The sequence below is a fragment of the Sinocyclocheilus grahami genome, unplaced genomic scaffold, assembly GCF_001515645.1.
Source record: "Sinocyclocheilus grahami isolate Dianchi unplaced genomic scaffold, SAMN03320097.WGS_v1.1 scaffold355.1, whole genome shotgun sequence".
In the NCBI taxonomy this organism is placed as follows: domain Eukaryota; kingdom Metazoa; phylum Chordata; class Actinopteri; order Cypriniformes; family Cyprinidae; genus Sinocyclocheilus; species Sinocyclocheilus grahami.
In genome coordinates, this window is record NW_015505534.1 from 919,231 (window position 1) to 941,353 (window position 22,123).

General features: G+C 35.8%; 1 protein-coding gene across 1 annotated transcript in view; it reads left to right on the forward strand.

Annotated features, from left to right (window-relative positions):
* The window catches only part of LOC107548771 (voltage-dependent N-type calcium channel subunit alpha-1B-like), a 118,735-nt gene that overhangs the window by 87,336 nt on the left and 9,276 nt on the right, over window positions 1-22,123 (forward strand). The window contains exons 25-41 of the mRNA XM_016229577.1: window positions 1,764-1,860; window positions 3,109-3,269; window positions 4,373-4,513; window positions 5,792-5,993; window positions 10,632-10,748; window positions 10,866-10,931; window positions 11,886-11,957; window positions 13,982-14,073; window positions 14,189-14,339; window positions 15,077-15,204; window positions 16,376-16,472; window positions 18,622-18,727; window positions 19,070-19,177; window positions 19,441-19,550; window positions 19,702-19,859; window positions 19,980-20,109; window positions 20,992-21,102. Coding sequence (XP_016085063.1) covers window positions 1,764-1,860; window positions 3,109-3,269; window positions 4,373-4,513; window positions 5,792-5,993; window positions 10,632-10,748; window positions 10,866-10,931; window positions 11,886-11,957; window positions 13,982-14,073; window positions 14,189-14,339; window positions 15,077-15,204; window positions 16,376-16,472; window positions 18,622-18,727; window positions 19,070-19,177; window positions 19,441-19,550; window positions 19,702-19,859; window positions 19,980-20,109; window positions 20,992-21,102 — 2,047 coding nt within the window. The remainder of the gene's footprint in view (window positions 1-1,763; window positions 1,861-3,108; window positions 3,270-4,372; window positions 4,514-5,791; window positions 5,994-10,631; window positions 10,749-10,865; window positions 10,932-11,885; window positions 11,958-13,981; window positions 14,074-14,188; window positions 14,340-15,076; window positions 15,205-16,375; window positions 16,473-18,621; window positions 18,728-19,069; window positions 19,178-19,440; window positions 19,551-19,701; window positions 19,860-19,979; window positions 20,110-20,991; window positions 21,103-22,123) is intronic.

A 22,123-nucleotide genomic window follows, 5' to 3' on the forward strand; every position in this document is an offset into this window, starting at 1 on the left:
ATATATATATATATATATATATATATATATATATATATATATATATATATATATATATTCAATATGAAATTTACATTGGGAAAATACATTATGAAATATAAGTCATGAAATCATATAAATCATTTGTTGCATTGAAAAGTATTGGTTTTACTGAATTTTATATAATTTGATGCAAATAATTAATAAATAATAATAATAATAATAATGAAATGAAAAAAAATGATTAATATTCCCACAAAACATTTTCCACCATTAATTAATAAAATATTTGGTGAAAATTTGCTTAATTTTCACAAATACAATGTCACAATGTAAATTATAATCTTAATTTTTTTATATAATTTCTTGTGTTTTCATTTCGGGCTGCAATTTGACCTGGATTTGCAATTGACCTTTGTATCAGGGTGCATCAGGTGGCTTTACCCTGTCACAAACATTAAGCAGAACCACTTCAGCACTGGACCTGTGTGATGAGTGCTTGAAGACAGATGGTCCTCTGAAATCTATGGGAGTATAGTTGAGTGTCTCATTGGGCAGAGATCCACATGCACCCCTGGGGTGTGTGTGAGACTTACAGACATTGCATGGACATTGCATGCCAATGTGATAGAGTCCCAACTCCACGTGGGAGAGAAAAAGTAAGCAGACAAATCACAGATCTAAGCTATGACTCTCTAAACCTGGCTTTTTCTTTAGTATCAGGAAGCATACCAAGTATGTTTATTTGCCATACCGAGTATTTGAAGTTTTGTATTTTGAATGATGAATGTTTTTTTAAGACACACAAAAAAGCTTATCTTAGTGAAGCTTGACAGCCTATTTCAGCTGTCAAGGAAATATCTCACTGGTCAGAAAGGACCACTTTTTTTGGATTAAACACGGTTGAAATGAAAGTTGTTCATATTCATCGACATGTCTGCTGAAGTTTAGAGTAAAAGAGTTTTAAAATAGCCTTTTCTTATCTTTTCAGATGAGTTCCATTCTGTTGAGCTGGGTAATTTCAAATGCCATTCATTGTAAACCTGTCTTACAGCATTCAGTGTCATTGATGTCGACTATCTTCAGTGACTTCATTTAACTTCAAGTCAATCCTGAAAATAAAGCTAAACTCTATGGAACTCGAACAACAAAGCGGCATTGATTATTCAAACTTTAAAATGATTTATTTTCTGTTCAGTTCACTTTATTAGTGTTTCCTTCTAAGCCAGGGATCACTGTTATGAATGTTTATAATTAAGGTTAGAGAATTTTAGCTTGGGCCAGTAAGCAAACAACCAAGAGCACCCTGGCAACCACCAACAACACCCTAGCAACATGGTGACGAGTTTTGCAAGAGCAATAATTGTAAAAAATGTTAGCTTCTCAGCATTAGAATATGACTTGGCCAACTGTGGTTTTTACAAAGAGACCATCCATGCTGAATGGATTGTTTCTTTGTATCTTTTTCTGCTGAATGATTGTTATTTTACAGAAATATTAAATGTTAAATGATAAGTATCATTAATCTCAGAGGTAGGTTTGTTTCTGTAGAATAACCTCCCCTTGAAGGCATGCTTTTTACTAACAAAAGAACCTCTAGCTTATGTAATTCTGAATTACATGATGGGCTGGAGGAAGTGATTAGTTTATTAAAATGTAATTGAATTGAGTTCAGGCTTTGTGCATGTGCTGGCAGATGACATCAAAATGCATCAGGTGGGTGTTAAAATGTGTGATTGCAAGCGTGTTTGAAATGTCTCTTAGCCACTGCTTTTTCTTTACAGAGGAACTAAAGGCAAGGACATCAACACTATCAAGTCCCTGAGGGTCCTTCGAGTCCTGAGGCCTTTGAAGACCATTAAACGTTTGCCTAAACTCAAGGTAATGTCCTACTGTCTGGTTCTCTTAGCATGCCTAGCTCTTATCTTACTCCTCTGAGAGCATGCAATTGGAATTAGAGGGTTTTAGTTGTAAAATTACATGATCTGATACAACAAAGTGAAAGATTATCATTCGTTAGAACCCATAGCAAATCTATCAGTTCAGATCTATCAGTTCTTCATTCAGTCAGTTGAAATCTTGGCAGTCTACTCAAATAATTAGTAAGTAAAGAGATTCATCGCAATGGAAACAGAAAGTGAAGTCAAAATGAATTGTGGGATGCAGTATTCCGTGCATTTTGGCCTGGTTGTGTATGTAAATGTAGTAATCTGTGTAATCCATGAATACGGAAAATTAGCATACTGCTCACAGTATACAATACAGCCTTAGCATGCCTAGTATGCTATTCTAAACATAACCTATGATATACCGTTGCACAGATAGTACTGTTTCATTTAAATATGTAAAAGATAAATTACATTTTAAATTGGTTCATCTAAATCAGACTAAAAAGAGTTTTCTGTTTTTGTGTCAGTGTTTCCTTAGGTACATTATGTGTTGTTGGTGTGGACGTTTTACAAGCAGGGATGATGCCCCTTGTATAGACCTCCACATTAACAGCCTTGCTGCGTCTTTCTGTTTAATCAAATCACACACTTGGGCACACAAATCGTTTTAGAAACACTCACTGTAATCTCATTACATGGCTAAATTATACATTTAAACGTACGTTTGACACCATCATTTATTCATTTGGCTAAATATTCATCACCAGTGACATTAGAGAAAATAATAGACTAATAAATAAAACTGCAGTTTAGCTTAGTTACAATACTAACACACTGATAAAGCCTCACAGGGCCACAGAGACATTTATTCTGCCTACAGAGATCTTATTAGCATTAATGCCGGAAAAAATACATACTACTCAGGGCTAATAATGATACCCTAAGCACATTAAATTATCAGAAATGACAGAAAAATTAGAAGATTTACATATCCCCCCCACTCCCGTTTCATCCTCAGCCTAAGTGCAGTCATGTAGAGCGAGAGGAACAGTAATCAATTAAGACTCTGCCCCAGCCTACAATGCTTTCACAAGGGCCTTGTGACATTAACACACGACGACACATTCTACACAGAGGGATTTAATGAAGGTGTGCATTATGGTCTGCTTGTGTTAGGGAGACCCTCCACTCCAGAAGATGTTTGCAGGAGATCTGATTTGTGCTGTTTGTGTGTCCCCAGTCCGTGTTTGATTGCGTGGTGAACTCTCTGAAGAATGTGCTCAACATCCTCATCGTTTACGTCCTCTTCATGTTCATCTTTGCGGTTATTGCTGTGCAGCTTTTCAAGGGGAAGTTTTTTCACTGCACCGATGAGTCCAAAGCCCTGGAGAAGGACTGCAGGTACAGCTGTGCTCTGGCTGGACTGTTGGGATATATTCTACATGATGGAGGAATGGAGGGAGGGATGGAGGGAGGGAAGAGAAGAGAAAGAATGAACGGAGAGAAAAAGAAAGGAAATGACTAGGGTTGGGTATCGTTTGGGTTTTTTTTCGATACCGGTGCCAAATCGATACTTTTATAATGGTTCCATTGCCTAAACGGTGCCTGAACCGATACTTATTAAAAAAGAATAAAATAAAAATGACAAATTCTCCCAAAAATGATGAATTGGTCATTAGCACTATAAACACACAATGTCTGTTTCATTCATACTGGACGCCAGAGGGCGCCCTCGCACAGAAAATCCACATATCCAGTCACAGAATTAAGCGGATCTCATGACCCTCCAGGAAATCCCTTATATGGACAAAGGCATTGCTATTATAGCTGTAACTGAGTAAACAGAACATATAAACGTTTTGAATGATAAAACAAAGACAATAAACACTCGACTGCGACAATATAGTTTATCTGTGTTATTCAAGCCATCTCTGGTATTTTCATAATAATTAAGCATATTTATAATTCATTGCTAATCGATGTATTCTTTTAAAAGTAGCATATGCAGCATTTTTTTTTTCACAGTTTCGGAGAACCAGAGGACAAATATTTCAATCGATCGCTCAGGCATGTCACCGAAATCTGCGTTCTGATTTGGTTCTAGTACATACCGGTTACATAGGTACCGGTGCCATATTGGTACCGGGTTTCGGTACCCAACCCTAGAAATGACGAGTGACTGAATAGAAGTATAGTAGGAAGGCAAAGAGAACAAAAAGACTAAACATGGAAAGGAAAGGAAGAGCGAAGGAAGGCAGGCAGGTAGGAAAGATGAAAGGTAAAAATGAAAGAAAGAGTAATTTACTGGATGGAAGGAAGGAAAGATGAAAGGAAGGAAATGGAAAAGAAGAGCAAAGAAAGAAGGAAAGGGAGGAGAAAAGGGACAGAAGGAAGTAAAGAAACTGTTCTTAGAAGGTAAAAAAAGAGGAAGTGGGAAGGAAGAAAGGAGGAATCAATGCAGGAAGTAAATAATAATAAGTTAGATTTGATGTGTTTGTACTCAGGGGTCAGTTCCTGGAGTACGGCAGTGATGGAGGGGCCATGACACAGCCACGCGAGTGGAAAAAGTATGATTTCCATTATGACAACGTCCTGTGGGCCTTTCTGACCCTGTTCACTGTCTCTACAGGAGAGGGCTGGCCAACGTGAGTCCACACACACACACACACACACACACACACACACACTGTGATCTTACAGAGACATGTTAAAAACATGTTAGTTTTCTTACTCTGATCTCTTTCTCCTTTTGCTCTGTCTGTTCTGATTAAGTTTCTCTTCTTGCTTAATTCTCTCTGGTGTAATCTGTGTTCATCTCAACTCTGCTTACTTTTAACGCCATATTTTACTTGCTTTTAACTCCAGATTTTCATAGAAAAACACATACTTGGTTAAGAGAAAAAAAGAAAAAAAAACTCCTGTACTGCAACAAGAAAATCCAGAAAGTTTTTCAGATTTAAATTAAATCCCTCTTTAACACTCAATAACTCTGTATGGTACTGTGTGATATCTACGCATTCCAACTTGAGTTTTTCATGGACAAGGATGTAATCTTAACCATTGCATATAAATACTTTTTCCCACTCTGCAGTTTTAAGATGATGCTTTTGGTCTGTTCTACTTTATGAAAATGCTTTAAATTTGTACTTGACGTTTTTTTAATGATTTGTGTCTTTTTTTTCTTTTCTTTTTTTTTCTTTTTCTTCTTTTTATAGAGAGTGTCAGTTAGAAAAGAAACAGAAAACAAAAGGGATACAATTCCACAGTTAAAGAGAAAACTGCCAGAAACTAAACATGTATTACATTTATGCTGTTTTAATTTTTATTACTAGTTCAGGTCTGTGGTAATCTACCATTTGTTGCATTTTTATTACAATTATTACATGATTAGTTAAAGGAAAAAATCACTGTCACATCAAACTGGACAATTTTTATTTTTTATACAATGTTAAAGTGTTTATTATAAAAGATTTACCCTTATTTGATCTTTTCTCATTATTTTTTAAAAACCACTGCCTGAAAGACAAAACCAAGTTCTGTCCTGTTTTGTTTTCTCATCCGAGAAGCCGTTTCCCTCAGATATACATCACAGAAGAGGAGAAAAAAAAGTATCTTCATTTCTAAATAAATTACTACTTTCTTTCTTTTTTACTTTAAAACAAGAATATAATATAATTTCAAATGTTTTTATTATTTATTTATTTTTTATATATAATGTATTAACCATTTTTAGTATATGCTTTCGAGGAAACCCTTTGTAGTTTTGGATGTAAAATCACACCTACTTGTGCTTAAAATGGCTTTTAAAGGTCTGTTCACTGTGGTGGACACAGTGCATCAAAGGGTTAAAATTAGAAAAACGTATCTTGATGAACTTGCCAATGTTTGATCATCTTACTGACATTCTCCTTGTTGTTTTCTAGAGTCCTGAAACACTCTGTTGATGCCACATTTGAAGACCAGGGTCCCAGTCCGGGTTACCGCATGGAAACCTCCATCTTCTACGTGGTCTACTTCATCGTCTTCCCCTTCTTCTTTGTCAACATCTTTGTGGCTTTGATCATCATCACATTCCAGGAGCAGGGAGATAAGGCCATGTCAGATTGCAGCTTGGAAAAGAACGAGGTAGGACGGGACAGTTGGAGGCTTGCATAGTCAGTTAAAATCAACCATAAGCAGGCAAGTAGATGGGGTGACGGCAAACTGTAGGCACCATTCACTGTTGCTTAATATGGCGTTTCAGTGTATGCTAATTCAAGGTCAAAGTCTTGTTTCATACATGCATGGACAGTTGTGAGATGCCTGGAAGAGAAGCACTCTGAAGAGAATTCCTCTTTCCTGTGTGAGGCCAACGCACCTGTCGGTCTGCATCTCCACTTTCTTGACTCTAAACTCTTTTGACAAACACGTGCTCACACACACAAGCACAGAGTTAAACCCCGGGAGGAACTACCAGACCAGTCAGGCAGAACTCCTTCAACTCTATGGCTTTGTTCTAAAACCTTTTAAACTGCATTGTTATCTAAACCATTATTGAACCTCCTAAATGATTGATTTGAAGTGCTCTACATAGGCATAGTTTCTACCCTGTTGAAAAAAGCGGGCGTTAAACTGGGCGGCCAGCTGGTCTTCTTGCCTGATTAACTGAAAAGTGCCCAAAACTTCTCTAAAACCAGCCAACAGACCAGTCTATCCAGGCTGGGAGACCAGCTAAGACCAGCAAACCACCTTATGCTGGTTTAAGATGGTTTTTAGCAGGCAGTGCTAGTAGTTGTAATTCCTGTATGCAATATATTAACAGTTTGTGAAAATTAAAATATTAAATTAGAAAACATTAAAAATATTTAAGTACCGTTTTATCATATGTCCTCATATTTATTTTGTTTAATTTGTGTTTTTGTGAAGTCATAATTTTGTTATAATATAATACTCTTTTGCCATTTGCAGTGGTTACTATTTACTATTTTTAATATTGTGATTTCAGGGCCCAGTTAGGGTCATTTTGGCCATTAATTATTATAATAGAAGTTGAACCCCATAACAATTAAATTAAACAAGTGAGATTTCAATCTCAATTATATTTTGACCACTGGACTAGGAAATGTCCTTAGTTTACATTTCAGATATCTGGTCACCTTAATATATAAGTTTATCTTGGTTCCATTTTGATTTATTTTTTCCACTGAGCTCATTGCAGTGAATTCTGGGAATGCTTATTAGAAGAAGCACAGAGTTAAACCCCGGGAGGAACTACCAGACCAGTCAGGCAGAACTCCTTCAACTCTATGGCTTTGTTCTAAAACCTTTTAAACTGCATTGTTATCTAAACCATTATTGAACCTCCTAAATGATTGATTTGAAGTGCTCTACATAGGCATAGTTTCTACCCTGTTGAAAAAAGCGGGCGTTAAACTGGGCGGCCAGCTGGTCTTCTTGCCTGATTAACTGAAAAGTGCCCAAAACTTCTCTAAAACCAGCCAACAGACCAGTCTATCCAGGCTGGGAGACCAGCTAAGACCAGCAAACCACCTTATGCTGGTTTAAGATGGTTTTTAGCAGGCAGTGCTAGTAGTTGTAATTCCTGTATGCAATATATTAACAGTTTGTGAAAATTAAAATATTAAATTAGAAAACATTAAAAATATTTAAGTACCGTTTTATCATATGTCCTCATATTTATTTTGTTTAATTTGTGTTTTTGTTAAGTCATAATTATGTTATAATATAATACTCTTTTGCTATTTGCAGTGGTTACTGTTTACTATTTTTAATATTGTGATTTCAGGGCCCAGTTAGGGTCATTTTGGCCATTAATTATTATAATAGAAGTTGAACCCCATAACAATTAAATTAAACAAGTGAGATTTCAATTATATTTTGACCACTGGACTAGGAAATGTCCTTAGTTTACATTTCAGATATCTGGTCACCTTAATATATAAGTTTATCTTGGTTCCATTTTGATTTTTTTTTCCCACTGAGCTCATTGCAGTGAATTCTGGGAATGCTTATTAGAAGTTGGACAAATTTTTTTTTTCACTTTTTAAAAAAAATTTAAATTCTTAATATTTTATTTAATGTAATTTTAATTTTATTATATTATGTAATTATTCTGAAATGTCAAACTGTGTTTGGTCAGAATAAATTGCAAGGTGGACCAGACTTTTAGTAAACACTAGTTAGTAAACACTCAAAACTAGTTTGATCCAGTGTTGAGAGGGGCAGAGAAAAATGACACTATGAATGACTGATTTGAGTGAAAAGTGGAGCCTTGTTGGTTGATTGACCAGCCTCCAGGGCCGTCGGCATTGCAAGAACTGTGAAATCAGTGAGAAGCTAATGATGGCCCGGTGGGTGAGAAGCATGTGGTTTGGTGTACAGTATTAGCAGGGTTGTGTGTGCTGCATCATAAATCTCTTTTTGGTGCTTGCTGGCTGGTCTGACCTGCAGCAGAAGGTCTCATCTCAAGCTCCATTTCCATTTATGAGGGTCATTTATTAAGAAGCTTTTCTGGTGCGTGACGCTTGCGTTTACCTCCACCTGTTCGGAGCTCAGGGTTGATGAATGGGTCTTTCTCATGTTGTTCCATCCGGGATCCATGTCTGGCAGCAGTCGACTAATCTTTGCTCCATTCAGGAGAGACATGAACCCAAGGCTAAGACACCTGGCAGACCGTCCTGCCATTAAAGATCTATTACACCACTCACCAATGTCTGCATTTCAGGCTGCCTGTGTTTGTGTGTATGATTCTCTATATTTGTAAGAGCCACATTGTCCTCGCTAGTGTAGTAAAAGATTTTAAAACGTACTATCTATGGTTTATACTTAAGCTAAATCGAAATCTAAAAATGCCAAAAGAGGTCTCTAAGGAATAAGGGTGGAGTTAAAGGGGGTAATTATAATTGATTCATTCAGAAAATGCAGCTCTGCTGAAAAGCTATTTTCAAAAATCTAGTGAGCTGCCTTACCATCTACAGAACCTGCTTTTAATGCAACATCAAAACTGAAATTAAACCTCATAACTGGCAAACCATTTTAATAGTTTGACAGAACCACATTTTTAAGCTTTTAAAATAATAAATAATAGTACTCAATTAAAAAAAATCTAACTACTGAAGCAATTCATTTTAATATTCAATAGAATATAAGATTGTTAGCCATTTGTTATAATTATTTACAATTATAATAGAAAAATTGTTTATATATTATGTACGTATAGGTGTGTTTATGTGTGTGTATATATATATATATATATATATATAATTTGAGAACCAAAATTCAAAGGTATTTAAATAAAATCATTTTAAATCTCAACACACATATGATGTTAGAAATAATATAACTGACTTACTGCAGTGGATGTTTCAGATAAGAACCTCTAAAAGCTTAACTTTGTCTCTTTGTGAGATTTCATTTATTCGTTTTTGTTTTTGTTTTGTTTTTGTCACATGTGTGTTGCAGATTTAGTCTGCTTTTAGTTTGTCTGGTTAAAATCATGGGGACAGTTTGACAGAGTTCCATGGAAAACCTAAGAAATTTTAAATTGTCAAGTCATAGATTTGTTTTCTTAAAGTCTTTAAAAAAATCAATGAAATTTCTGTAGTTTTTCTATAGATATATATAATACTCTACATAGCACTGCAGGCACATGTAAATATAATACATCATGATAGTAAATTTCCTACCGTAAATATATCAAAACTTCAGTTTTGATTAGTAATATGCATTGCTAAGGACTTTATTTGGACAACTTTAAAGGCAATTTTCTCAATATTTTGAATTTTTTTACAACCTCAGATTCCAGATTTTCAGTTAGTTGTATCTCGGCCAAATATTGCCCTATACTAACAAAACATACATCAATGGAAAGCTTATTTATTCGGCTTTCGGGTGGTGTGTGTGTGTGAGTGTCTTTTATTTTTCTATGAAAAACCACGATTGTCCCGTATTTTCCTTTTGTGAAGTTGGCACCCCTATATGTATATGGGCCATACAGTATACTGTGAAATTTTGTTTTTAACTTGGGTCTTTGTTTCTCAAGTCAGCTGTTATGAATAATCTTTCATTGGTTTGTGTCTATCAAGTACTCATATAAAAAGAAAAAACGAAATAAAATAAAGTATCTTTAATTTGTGAAGTATTGTAGAATTTATATAGATATATGAATTTTTATTAATCTATATATATATATATATATATATATATATATAGTTAATTAATATACTAATAAAGTTCAGTTTTAGTAGTTTTATGTTTGTTTTTGTCATTTGTATTAGTTTTATTATGTCAATATAGTTTTATTTTATTTAGATTTTTTTGTTATTTTAGTACTTCAGCTTGAATGAATAAGAAATTTAGCTTTGGTACATTAACTAAGAATATGTTTATTAATATTTTAATGTTAATGTAATATTTGTTTTATTTCAAGTAATGTTTTTTTTTTCTTTCTGGTTTTAGTTGTAGTCACCAGTAATAACCCTGCTGTGATATAATATCTTACACTGTGGTCATACTGCTCATCCCTAACAGAATTGTTTATTTCTATTTAAAAGCATGTTCCTGCAAGACTGTTCATGCATCATTACCAGACTATCAATAACATTGTCCTGCATGAGACTAACTAGTTTTAATACCTTATCAATAAACTTAACCGATCTAACAGATGCCGTTGCTGACACTGACTTACTGAGGATGTGTCCTCGTCTCGGGTTTAAATACAGTTCCAGTGATGCGTCTCTGATCTCTCTTTCTGCTTGTATCCAGGATAAGAGGATTAATCTGAGTTTCCTGAGACTCTTCCGGGCCGCTCGTCTCATTAAACTCCTCCGTCAGGGCTACACCATTCGCATCCTGCTCTGGACCTTCGTTCAGTCCTTTAAGGTCAGAACTTGACCTTTGACTTTACTTGGACAGCTTAGACAACATTGACTATCAACAGTAACTGTCAACCGTTCAAGACAATTGTTTGTCTGTAAAATAACTGTATTTTGTCCTCAGGCTCTACCGTATGTGTGTCTCCTCATTGCAATGCTCTTCTTCATATACGCCATCATCGGGATGCAGGTGAGATCCAGAGAGCTTTAAAAGCCTCTGTTGCTCTCTCATAAATGTTACCCTTCATGCAACCTTTCCATCTGAGATCTCATCACTTTCCAGCTGCTACAATCATCTCACTTAACGTTTACAGCTTTAACGTGATTACTGATCTTGGACTCATTGAGAATGACCTTAATCTGTGTAAAAAGCACAGGCTGTTTTACATGGGCAGGTGGTGTTTTTCCATTTGAAAGCTTCATAGTCTTTATGAAAAGAAGCCATTGTTCCAGTCTTATGGACGGATCTCATCTTTAAGTTTGATTGCTCACTTAAGGATGCACAGGCAATCTCTCAGATTGTGTTGGAAATGATGGCGTCTGCCATCTAGTAGATTAGGACTGCATTGTAAATCAATGCTAATTGTATCCTGTAAGACTGGAGAAACATCATCAGTAAGCCATGTAATCAACTGTACGCTTGAAACTCCTACTGCCAACTATACGTTTGCTTCATCATTCAGTGTAAAACATCCTTTTGAACCAGTTTTTGCCATCTTTCTAGTATTTATATAGTAGGATTTGGATTATAATCGTATTAGAGTCATGGTTCAAGTTAAGCTTTATTTATATGACATGCTGTTGATTAGCACTGGCAATTTCACATCCTTCATTCTGTAGGAAATGCATTTACATTATTATAAAAACGTGGGATGAGAGTGTTTTAAATCATAATTGTGAAGCCTATATTTTTGCTAATTTAAATGTAATCTTTTTGTTAGAGCACTTACACTACTGTTTTAAAATTTGAAGTCAATAAGACTTTTTTTTATTTATGTTATGTTTTTATTTTTTAATTAATACTTTTTTTTCTTTTTTTAATGAACACTTTTATTCAGCTAGGGCATAATAAACTGATCTGAAGTGACTGTAAAGACAGTTATAAATGTTACAGAAGATTTCTATTTCAAATAAATGCTATTCTTTTGGACTTTCTCCGTATGTGTGTCTCCTCATTGCAATGCTCTTCTTCATATACGCCATCATCGGGATGCAGGTGAGATCCAGAGAGCTTTAAAAGCCTCTGTTGCTCTCTCATAAATGTTACCCTTCATGCAACCTTTCCATCTGAGATCTCATCACTTTCCAGCTGCTACAATCATCTCACTTAACGTTTACAGCTTTAACGTGATTACTGATCTTGGACTCATTGAGAATGACCTTAATCTGTGTAAAAAGCACAGGCTGTTTTACATGGGCAGGTGGTGTTTTTCCATTTGAAAGCTTCATAGGCTTTATGAAAAATAAGCCATTGTTCAAGTCTTTCGGTTGGATCTCTTCTTTAAGTTTGATTGCTCGTTTAAGGATGCAAAGGCAATCTCCCAGATTGTGTTGGAAATGATGGCGTCTGCCATCTAGTAGATTAGGACTGCATTGTAAATCAATGCTAATTGTATCCTGTAAGACTGGAGAAACATCATCAGTAAGCCATGTAATCAACTGTACGCTTGAAACTCCTACTGCCAACTATACGTTTGCTTCATCATTCAGTGTAAAACATCCTTTTGAACCAGTTTTTGCCATCTTTCTAGTATTTATATAGTAGGATTTGGATTATAATCGTATTAGAGTCATGGTTCAAGTTAAGCTTTATTTATATGACATGCTGTTGATTAGCACTGGCAATTTCATATCCTTCATTCTGTAGGAAATGCATTTACACGTGGGATGAGAGTGTTTTAAATCATAATTGTGAAGCCTATATTTTTGCTAATTTAAATGTAATCTTTTTGTTAGAGCACTTACACTACTGTTTTAAAATTTGAAGTCAATAAGACTTTTTTTTATTTATTTTATGTTTTTATTTTTTAATTAATACTTTTTTTTCTTTTTTTAATGAACACTTTTATTCAGCTAGGGCATAATAAACTGATCTGAAGTGACTGTAAAGACAGTTATAAATGTTACAGAAGATTTCTATTTCAAATAAATGCTATTCTTTTGGACTTTCTATTTATAGAATAATTTTGAAAAATATATCACAGTTTCCACAAAAATATTAAGCAGTACAACGTTCAACATTGATAATAATAAGAAATGTTTCTTCAGCATCAAATCAGCATATTAGAATGATTTCTGAAGGATCATGTGACACTGAAGACTGGAGTGATAATGCAGAAAATGTAGCTTTGCCATCACAGGAATAAATTAAATGTTAAATATATCGAAATAGAAAACGGTTATTTTAGATTTAATCATATTTCACAGGATTACTGTTTTGACCCCAAACTTTTGAACAGAAGTGTACATTATTACATAAATGTGTTATTTGAGTTGTAAAGTCATCTAAATGGCAATTTTTCTACCAGGTTAGTTAACTTCTGGTTATGTATTACCGTCGTATTTCCTGTGGGTGTAAATATTCCCTCTCGGGGATCCTTGCATAGATTGTGCAAGTTACAAAGTTTACTGCCTTTACATGATCATGAAAAGACAATTGGGCATAACTTGGCACAGAATGTTTTTACAAACTTACATACAGGTCAGTTATTTCAGGAATAATAGAAAGTGCACTCTAAGCATTGGGTTTAATATGTATTATTAACAGCAGAAATGTTCTAGATATATTACTTTTATTACTATACAATTTTGTAGATGCCATCCTAAAATATTGTCCATCCATGGCCACTGGATGTGTTTTTGTAATGTATGTGGCTGACAGATTATTGTGATTTGTTTTACTGTCTGTCAGTGCATTGCAACTCTGTAGATTTGAGTGAGTGAGTCAGTATGTTTGTTTGCGTGTCTGCTGTCTGACATAAAATTAGGAAATTCATAAGCATGAGTCACAGTTTATGGAAAATGTGTATGTAGCCTTGTTAATACTGCAGATGCTTACTGTAACATACCCTCCAGGCAGTCTGAATTATTGACACAGTCCCTTCGGGTATTTTCATGCAGCCTCAGTAGGAAAGTGCACACTTTGCACTGTCATTTTCAGCCTATCTCCACCAAAAATGCTTGCATTGTCTGTAATGTATCCAAAATTAGAATGCTGATGTGATTTTCTCTCTGTGTCAGGTGTTTGGTAACATCATGTTGTCTGAGGAGTCAGCTATCAACATTCACAATAACTTCCAAACCTTTTTTCAGGCCCTCATGTTGTTGTTCAGGTAAAGCCATTGTTTGATCTCTGTTCAGCCGTCTTAAATTATTTCACAAAAAACTTAAAAAAAATTAGTGCAAGTGATTTCAAAGTTTCTGACTTTTGCTATTTGTATGTTACAGGAGTGCTACAGGGGAGGCTTGGCATGAAATTATGCTGTCTTGTCTGAGCGACAGGCCATGTGACCGTGACTCTGGCTATACTGGAAAAGAGTGCGGCAGTGATTTCGCTTACTTCTACTTTGTCTCTTTCATCTTCCTTTGTTCCTTCCTGGTTAGTGGAACAAATCTCAAATTCAAACAGACACACTCAAAAATGAATCATTTACTCACCCAACTCATGTTGTTTCAGACCTTTATGACTTTCTTCTGTGGAACACAAGAACTATTTGTAGCAGAATGTCCAAGCTGCTCTTTTGAGTACAGTGAAAGTGAATGGTGGTTTAACACAGTTGTCAAGTGTGATTTTCAGCAAATAATGACAATTTGCTCTGTTCCTTACACAAAGCTAGTTTATGGCTTTATGAAATTAAATGCTCAAGTTAAGGTTTTTGGGTGCTTTTTTGTCATTTTTGGAACTGGTCAATTGATTAAATGTGACAGTAAAGATTTTACATTGTTACAAAATGTTCTATTTAAAATAAATGCTGTTCTTTTGAACATTCTATTCATCAAAGAACCCTAAATCAGTTTCCATAAAAACTGTGATGATTTAAGCAACAAGTCGGCATGTTAGAAAGATTTCTGAATGGCTGCTGAAAATTTAAATAGAAAACAGCTTTTTAATTTGTAATAATATTTCACATGACTCTTTTGCTGTATTTTTGATCAAAATAAAGAGGCCAGTAGTGTATATGCAAAAAATGTAACGGTGCACAAAACATAAAATCACACCGAGTGTAGCAGCTTTAATGAGTGCAAACATCCTTTGAGTCTAGCCAACAAGACACCCCAAAAAAAAACTGTGATCATATTTTACATAATTCTGATTGAGATTTCTTCTACAATCAGATGCTGAATCTGTTCGTCGCCGTCATCATGGATAACTTTGAGTACCTGACACGTGACGCTTCTATTCTCGGGCCTCATCACCTCGACGAGTTCATCCGTGTCTGGGCTGAGTACGACCCTGCTGCCTGGTGCGTATCACTCCTCCACGGTGTCGCTGCCAGTTAGTGCCACTTTTAAAAAAAATGTGACAGCTCGAGACTAAGTGGTTGAAAGACGCCAGCTTAAGAGGGTACGCCACCGTCACTATGTCTGATTTACTCAAAGTCACAAGAATCCCATTTTACTGTGTGACCATGGTTAACATCAAATCCTCAAACTTTGTCAATGCTGAGGAATGCAAATCTTATTCTTTGCATGCCATCCACTTTTAGTCTATCTTGAGCAGAACGGATTTGAAGCCTGTACTCTGTGTGTGTGTGTGTGTGTGTGTGTGTGTGTGTGTAATCCATTTTAACTTGAAAACGCACAGCTGAGCGTAGTTATCTCAATAAGCATGAAGTCTTTAGATACTTATATTGACGGAATGTGGAAAAAATGTATTAAACTCTGTCTTTTTAACCCATATCTTATTTTTTTGCAGTGGAAGGATACGCTATATGGATATGTACAATTTGTTGCGCATAATCTCACCCCCCCTTGGCTTAGGAAAGAAGTGCCCTAATAGGGTGGCATACAAGGTTTGAAAACCTACACACCTTCCCTCGAGGGGGCGGTGCTGTAAAAAATGAATGCCCATAAAATGCCTGAAAGTGCTAATGTCTGATTGGATTATACTCCCCCTCTTTCCTTACTAATTTTAATATGGGTAACCAGGAAACAAAGCCAAATGCTAAATCCCACATCCCAAACGAATCCCATATGTTCATTCATTGTAAATATTGATGTACTAGAGCAGCTTTTATTTGCTCTGTTAATACCGTGCATAAAATTAGGCCAGATATTAGCTTTGTTCCTGAGTATCTGATTGGTTAGCCGGGGTGCGTCCTAGCATGCAAGGACAGAAGCTCCAAACTACAGACCCCCTCCAGCCCAATCCCATCATGCCATGTTCTTCATCCCTGGATCACCTGCAGCCTGTATCTTTAAAAGCAGGCGTGATCCATCCGTCCTTCTGAGACAGGATGGTATCGGATACCCTTGACCTTCCTTCAGAATCCTTGATAACTATGCTTTTTTTCTTTTCCTTTCTTTCTTTCTTTCTTTCATTCACATCACATTTTCTTCATGTTCTCCACTACTCCTTCCCTCTCCTTTTCTTGCCTGTGTGACCTTTGAACTCTCGGTGTCACCCCTGTGAAGTGGACGCATATCCTACCTCGATATGTATGAGATGCTTCGCCACATGTCCCCTCCGCTAGGTTTGGGAAAGAAATGTCCTCCACGAATCGCCTATAAGGTAGATCCCATCCCCCTGACTGTGCCTAAGCTCTTCCTCTGTCCTCTCATTGGCTGATGTTGCTATCAGTCAGTGCTCTAATTGTGGAAGTGTTTTTTATTTTTATTTTTTTGCGTGCTTTGTGTTGTGCTCTTTTCTATGTGCTTTTTGATCTCACTGATGGTAGTAAAACTTTAGATTTAAACAGGCAAAGTCTATGGTCACTAAGGTTGCATTTATTTGATCAAAAATACATTAAAAACAACAATATTGTGAAATTATTACAATTTAAAATAACTGTTTTCTTTTTAAATATATTTTAAAATGTAATTTATTCCTCTGATGGCATAAATCATCTTTGATCACCTCATGATCATTCAGAAAACATTTAATATACATATTTTAATAAAATTAAATATATGTATGTGTTTAATTAGGTATATAGGCACATTTATAATTCCATTCAACAAAACTGATTAACTTTTTACCTCAGTGCATTCTGGTATTGACGTTTCTGCAAAAGATATATGCAATGGCTTAGATTTTGTCTAAAAATCAGTTTCTTAGAAGGCAGAATAACTGGTAGAGAGTGTTTGTGTCTTAAGCACATCCTTAAAATATTACATTGGCAGCTCAATATATTTTGAAACAACAAAAGTAGACCGAATAAATACACAATTTCCTCAGGCATCTGCAGCAGTACTAAAATTGGTTGTCTTGCAATGTATAAAAGAAACTAAGGAAGTAAAGAATTGAATGGGAAAAAAGTGACTCTAAATATCACAACTGAATCTCAAGCGTCACTGGTACAGGGCTGCCTGTTTTGGTCCCAGGCCATTCTGCCACTTTGAGAGCTGCCTCAGAGTCAATAAGTTTACACACCCTGTTCCAGCTGTCTGAATGGGTAATGTTCAAGAGTTCTTGTCTGTCTGCTGAGCTACTCTCGGAGGCCACACAGTCTGTGTGCGTGAAGGCTTGAGGATGCGACGTTCTCCAGCGAGCTCTAAATAGAACAAGCCCCCACTTCCCCAGAATTCAGAGCACTGAATCAACAGGGAGGAAATAAAGAAAGCTTGCTGTAGATGTGTGCTCAGTGGAGCGTCCTTTCCATTTTTTTTATTGGTAGCTGTTGTGGAAACATGTCTATGCTGGCCTATGCACTCCAATGGCAGAGTGTTATTCCTGTGTATGATGTTACGCTCTACACCACAGAAACATATCCATTCTCTGTTTATTTTGCGTCTGTTGTCTTTTAACCTCTACATTTTTCTTTAATTACCATTGAGTGTATTAATGTGTAAAGCATCTGCTCTGGCTTTACCTTGAGTTACGTGTTTGTGTGGTGTGTGCTGTCATTGTTCTTGGTTTTGGTTGGTCAGCATGTTATCTTTTCTCGTTCTCTGGTCATCATCCTTTCTGAAGGTCATCGCTGACTTTGTAAAAATGCAAGAAATGCAGCCATCAACGCCACACATTTCAGTGCGCACTAGTGCATTTGCATTCTCTACGTGGACAGTATTCATAGCTGCCCACATGCAAACTGGCAATATTTAATATTGATACCTCAAACACAAAGGATAAAGGACTTTATAAGTTTGATTTTCCAAAAAGTCCATGTTTTACCCCAAAATCAAAACAATTAAAAATAGAAGACAATTAAAACACCATTAAAGGTGTTTAATTGCAAATTGGAGTAATGGTCACACCACAGTTTTTGCTTAAACCTGATTTTTTTTTCATCAGAGCTTAAGATGCTAACATGATATTGTACATTGTCAGGTTATTAAGCATAATCAGTAAGATTGTGCATGTAATCGCTTTTACTGAGAAACCTGTAAACCTCCAATAATTGCTAAAGCTCACACTGTTATCAGTGTGACGAAAACAGCTTTACTGTCTGCTAACTGGAGAAATGCAGCAAAACACCATTCATCCTCTGCATGAAATATAAACACACTCTCTCTTTCCTCTCATCATTTTGATGTCCTGAAGAGATCATTTGTGTGCTGAGATGAGAGTTCAGAAATGACAAATGACAAAAGGGAAATTACGTAAAGTCGTTACTCTCCCTAAGCATGCAAACTCCTCCTGTCGTTTGTTATGGTCATTTCCTTAACTTGCAGTCATGTGTGATATTAATCACATACTATGTGTGTCCATGACTCCACAGCGGTTGGTGAGGATGAACATGCCCATAGCTGAAGACAGTACGGTTCACTTTACCTCCACTTTAATGGCTCTCATCCGGACCGCCCTGGAGATTAAACTGGCATCAGGTGAGTGTCACTGGCATTTGTCAAAAGCTCCTTTAACTCTCCATCGGCTCCAGCAGCGCTTTTCACCAGTCACTGCTCTGTTCCATCAGCCACATTAAACACTCCACCATCGTTAAAAGCATTTCAAGTTAATTGAATGATGCTTTCCTCAATGACTTTGACTTTTATTTAACCTTTTACTTGGTGCAAAATTATGATTAAAGAATAAGATAACATCCATTAACAGCTTGGCAAAAAAAATCTCACATGGCGATATTAACAATGGCAAGAATTACAGTAACATAGAAAGACTCTGTTAACATTATTGCTTCTTACAGACTTGCTTTCTTATTGCTTTTCTAGGAGTTCTGGCTCAGCGGCTATGTGATGCTGAATTAAGGAAGGAAATAAATAAAATTTGGAGTAACTTGTCTTCGAAAACAGTAGACCTGCTGGTGACACCTCATAAACGTATGCCCTGCTTTTAGAAACTCTTGCTAAAGTGGTGTTGATTTCTGTTTAGAAAGCAATTAACATTTATATGGAATCTTAATTAAATTCTAATGGGAGTTTGGGTTTTCATTTTGAAAGAGTATTAATGATATTTTCCACCTGAGTGATTCAGCCTGGTTTTGCTTGTGACTTCTGAGTTTTTGGTGCCACCAAGTGGACATCAGTTTTCTCCCTGCACTTCTGACCATTTGATGTCTCATGTGCATTTCACTCTCTCTTAGATAATGAACTGACTGTAGGGAAGGTCTATGCTGCTCTGATGATTTTCGACTACTATAAGCAGAACCGAGCCAAAAGACTCCAACAGCAGCAGGCTGCACCAGGCACACAGGTAGAGGGAACTTATATCTGCAGAATTATAATTAATAGTAGGAATATTTTGGTAGATATAGATTAAAGCCATATTTTATTATCAAACAGTTATTAATATTTGATGATATAGTCCTTCTGAGACTGTTGTGTTTGTTATGTTTTGTCCTCAGAGTAAAGTTGGTGTTCTCTTCAGACCAATGCTTCCTCTCACACACTTGCACAATCAGGAGCCACTAGTGCTGAAAGCCCCGCCCTCTTCTCAATCAGATACCGCACCACAGCCAGATGCCCCGCCCACATCCTTTCACCTGACCAATGGGGATGCAGTGTGAGTGTTATACCATTCTGGTCTTCTAAGTACTACACTTTCCATTTGAAAATGGGTTTTGTATTTTTTTTTCATTTTCTTTTTTTAATTGATCTTTTTTTAATTTTATGTATGTCACAGACAAAGCCAGAGCAGTGCCATGAAAAAGTCTCCATCGGGAGGTATCCCTCAGGAAGTCACACAGGAAGTGAACAGAAGGCCTGTCCAATGGGGCCAATCGGAAGATGTGCCAAACACATACAGATCTCAGGTGATTTGACAATCCGTGTATCATTCGATCATTCGTTTTTTGATTTAATATTGAAAGCAGAAAAATTAGAAAACTGATCCTTTTTCGTTTTTTTGTTTTTTTCCGAAAAGCGAGAATTCGGCTTAAATTTCCATTTTTCGTTCATGGGTGGAAAAATGAATAAACAGTTTGAATATTTGATTTCTACATGTGGGCGGGAATTAAACGCCCCTTTCTGCTGATTGGTCAGCCGAAGATCAAACCGTGCCGTCATCAGTTCTTCCACAGTATCACGCAGCAGAATAATAGTCCTCAGCTGCTGCAGTTGTACGGATTAATAAACCTAGAAGAACTGATGATGGCACTTTGAAAAAAAATGAAAAAACTAAAAAGGAGCCGTTTTCTAATTTTTCTACTTTCAATATTAAATTAAAAAAAACAAATGATCGAATGATACACGGATTTTTGACCTCTACTAGTGATTCATAAATAAGTCCTGTATAAGTTACATGTGTCAGACATTTACAGCCATTTACTGATCAGTTAAGCCCTAGTTTCTGTGGTCTTTATTAAAGCTACAAACTGTCAGATCCATCAGCAAAAAGAATTGCACTTAAAAGGATAGTTAATTTTTGGGTGTGGTGTACTTCACTTGTGGTGTACTTCAAAAAAAGCACTCTTAAGTTCAATTAACTGCTTTTAATATAAATTGAAACTTATTATTATTTTTCTTTTAATTCCAAATAACATGCAGTTTAGTGTGCAAAAACATTACATTCAGTTCGCACTTAGGTATATTGTTTCTTTAATAAGTACTCTTTTTATAAGTATGCTAAAGTATGCTTCTTCTTCACAATGGTTTAACTTTTGTGTTTATTTTGTCTGGCTCTATGTATGTTGCAGGAATTAGTTGAGATGACTGACATGGAGAATGACTCTGATGTGGGCGGGTATCCTGTGCTGGAGGGTCACGGCAGAGCTGCCTCCATGCCCAGACTCAATGCTGGCTTTCAGGTAAACATCTCCTATCCATCGTGGCCATATGAGTTAGTTCTGGTGGGAGTTGGAAATAACTACTGTACAGCCTTTGTTTCTTATTCTGATTAATTCCTGCAAAGAAAGAGGCAGCTGGGGGATGACTGTGCATAGATAGAGGAAAGAGGAGTGAATGGGCAGCTGTATGAGAGAATGGATGAATGGAGGTAATAGGGAAGATGTATTAATGAATGCAGAGAGGAGTTGAAGAATTCAAGCAAATTAACTGGAGGAAGTCAGGAGAGGTTAATTTACTGTATACACTAGTCTCCACTGAGAGACACATTTATTCCCTTCAGTTCAGCTGAATGCGTGTGTGTGTGTGTGTGTGTGTGTGTGTGTGTGTTTGAGAGAGAGAGAGAGAGAGAGAGTGAAAAAGAGAAGATGAGGGACAATGCAAAGTCTACATACAGTATATTCACACTATACAGAACTATATAGGAATGTTTTATTTTTATCTTTGTTGGAATTAAATATTTTAGTTTATTTTAAATTTATATCATATACACTGACATTAAATAGTGCAGAGACAACTTTCACTCAGAACTTGCTAGTGAATTTCACAATTAATTACAAGGAAACAGCATGAACATTGAATTAAAAATTTTTTAAGTTGAAAGACAGTAACCCCAGAAACAGTATTTTCTTGTAAAATGTACTCCAATAATCTGTTTTATTTACAACTTTGAAAAATCTTTATTCACAATGTACATTGTAATTCAGTGTTGTTTTAGTATTTTTATGTAGTATTATAATATTTATTCATATTTTGAATGAGCTTTTTTTCTTTTCATTTTAGTATAAATTATATTAGTATATTCATTTTATGTGTTTCTGTCATTTCAATTAGTTTGTGCTATTTAAAAATATCTGTTAATCTATATTTTTTCAGTTGTAGCTATTTTAGTAATTCAACTTTTTATTAATTTTTATATAGTTGCTAAGGCAACATTTCATTTATTTATTTTAATTTAAGTTTTCTAAAAATATTTTTTATATT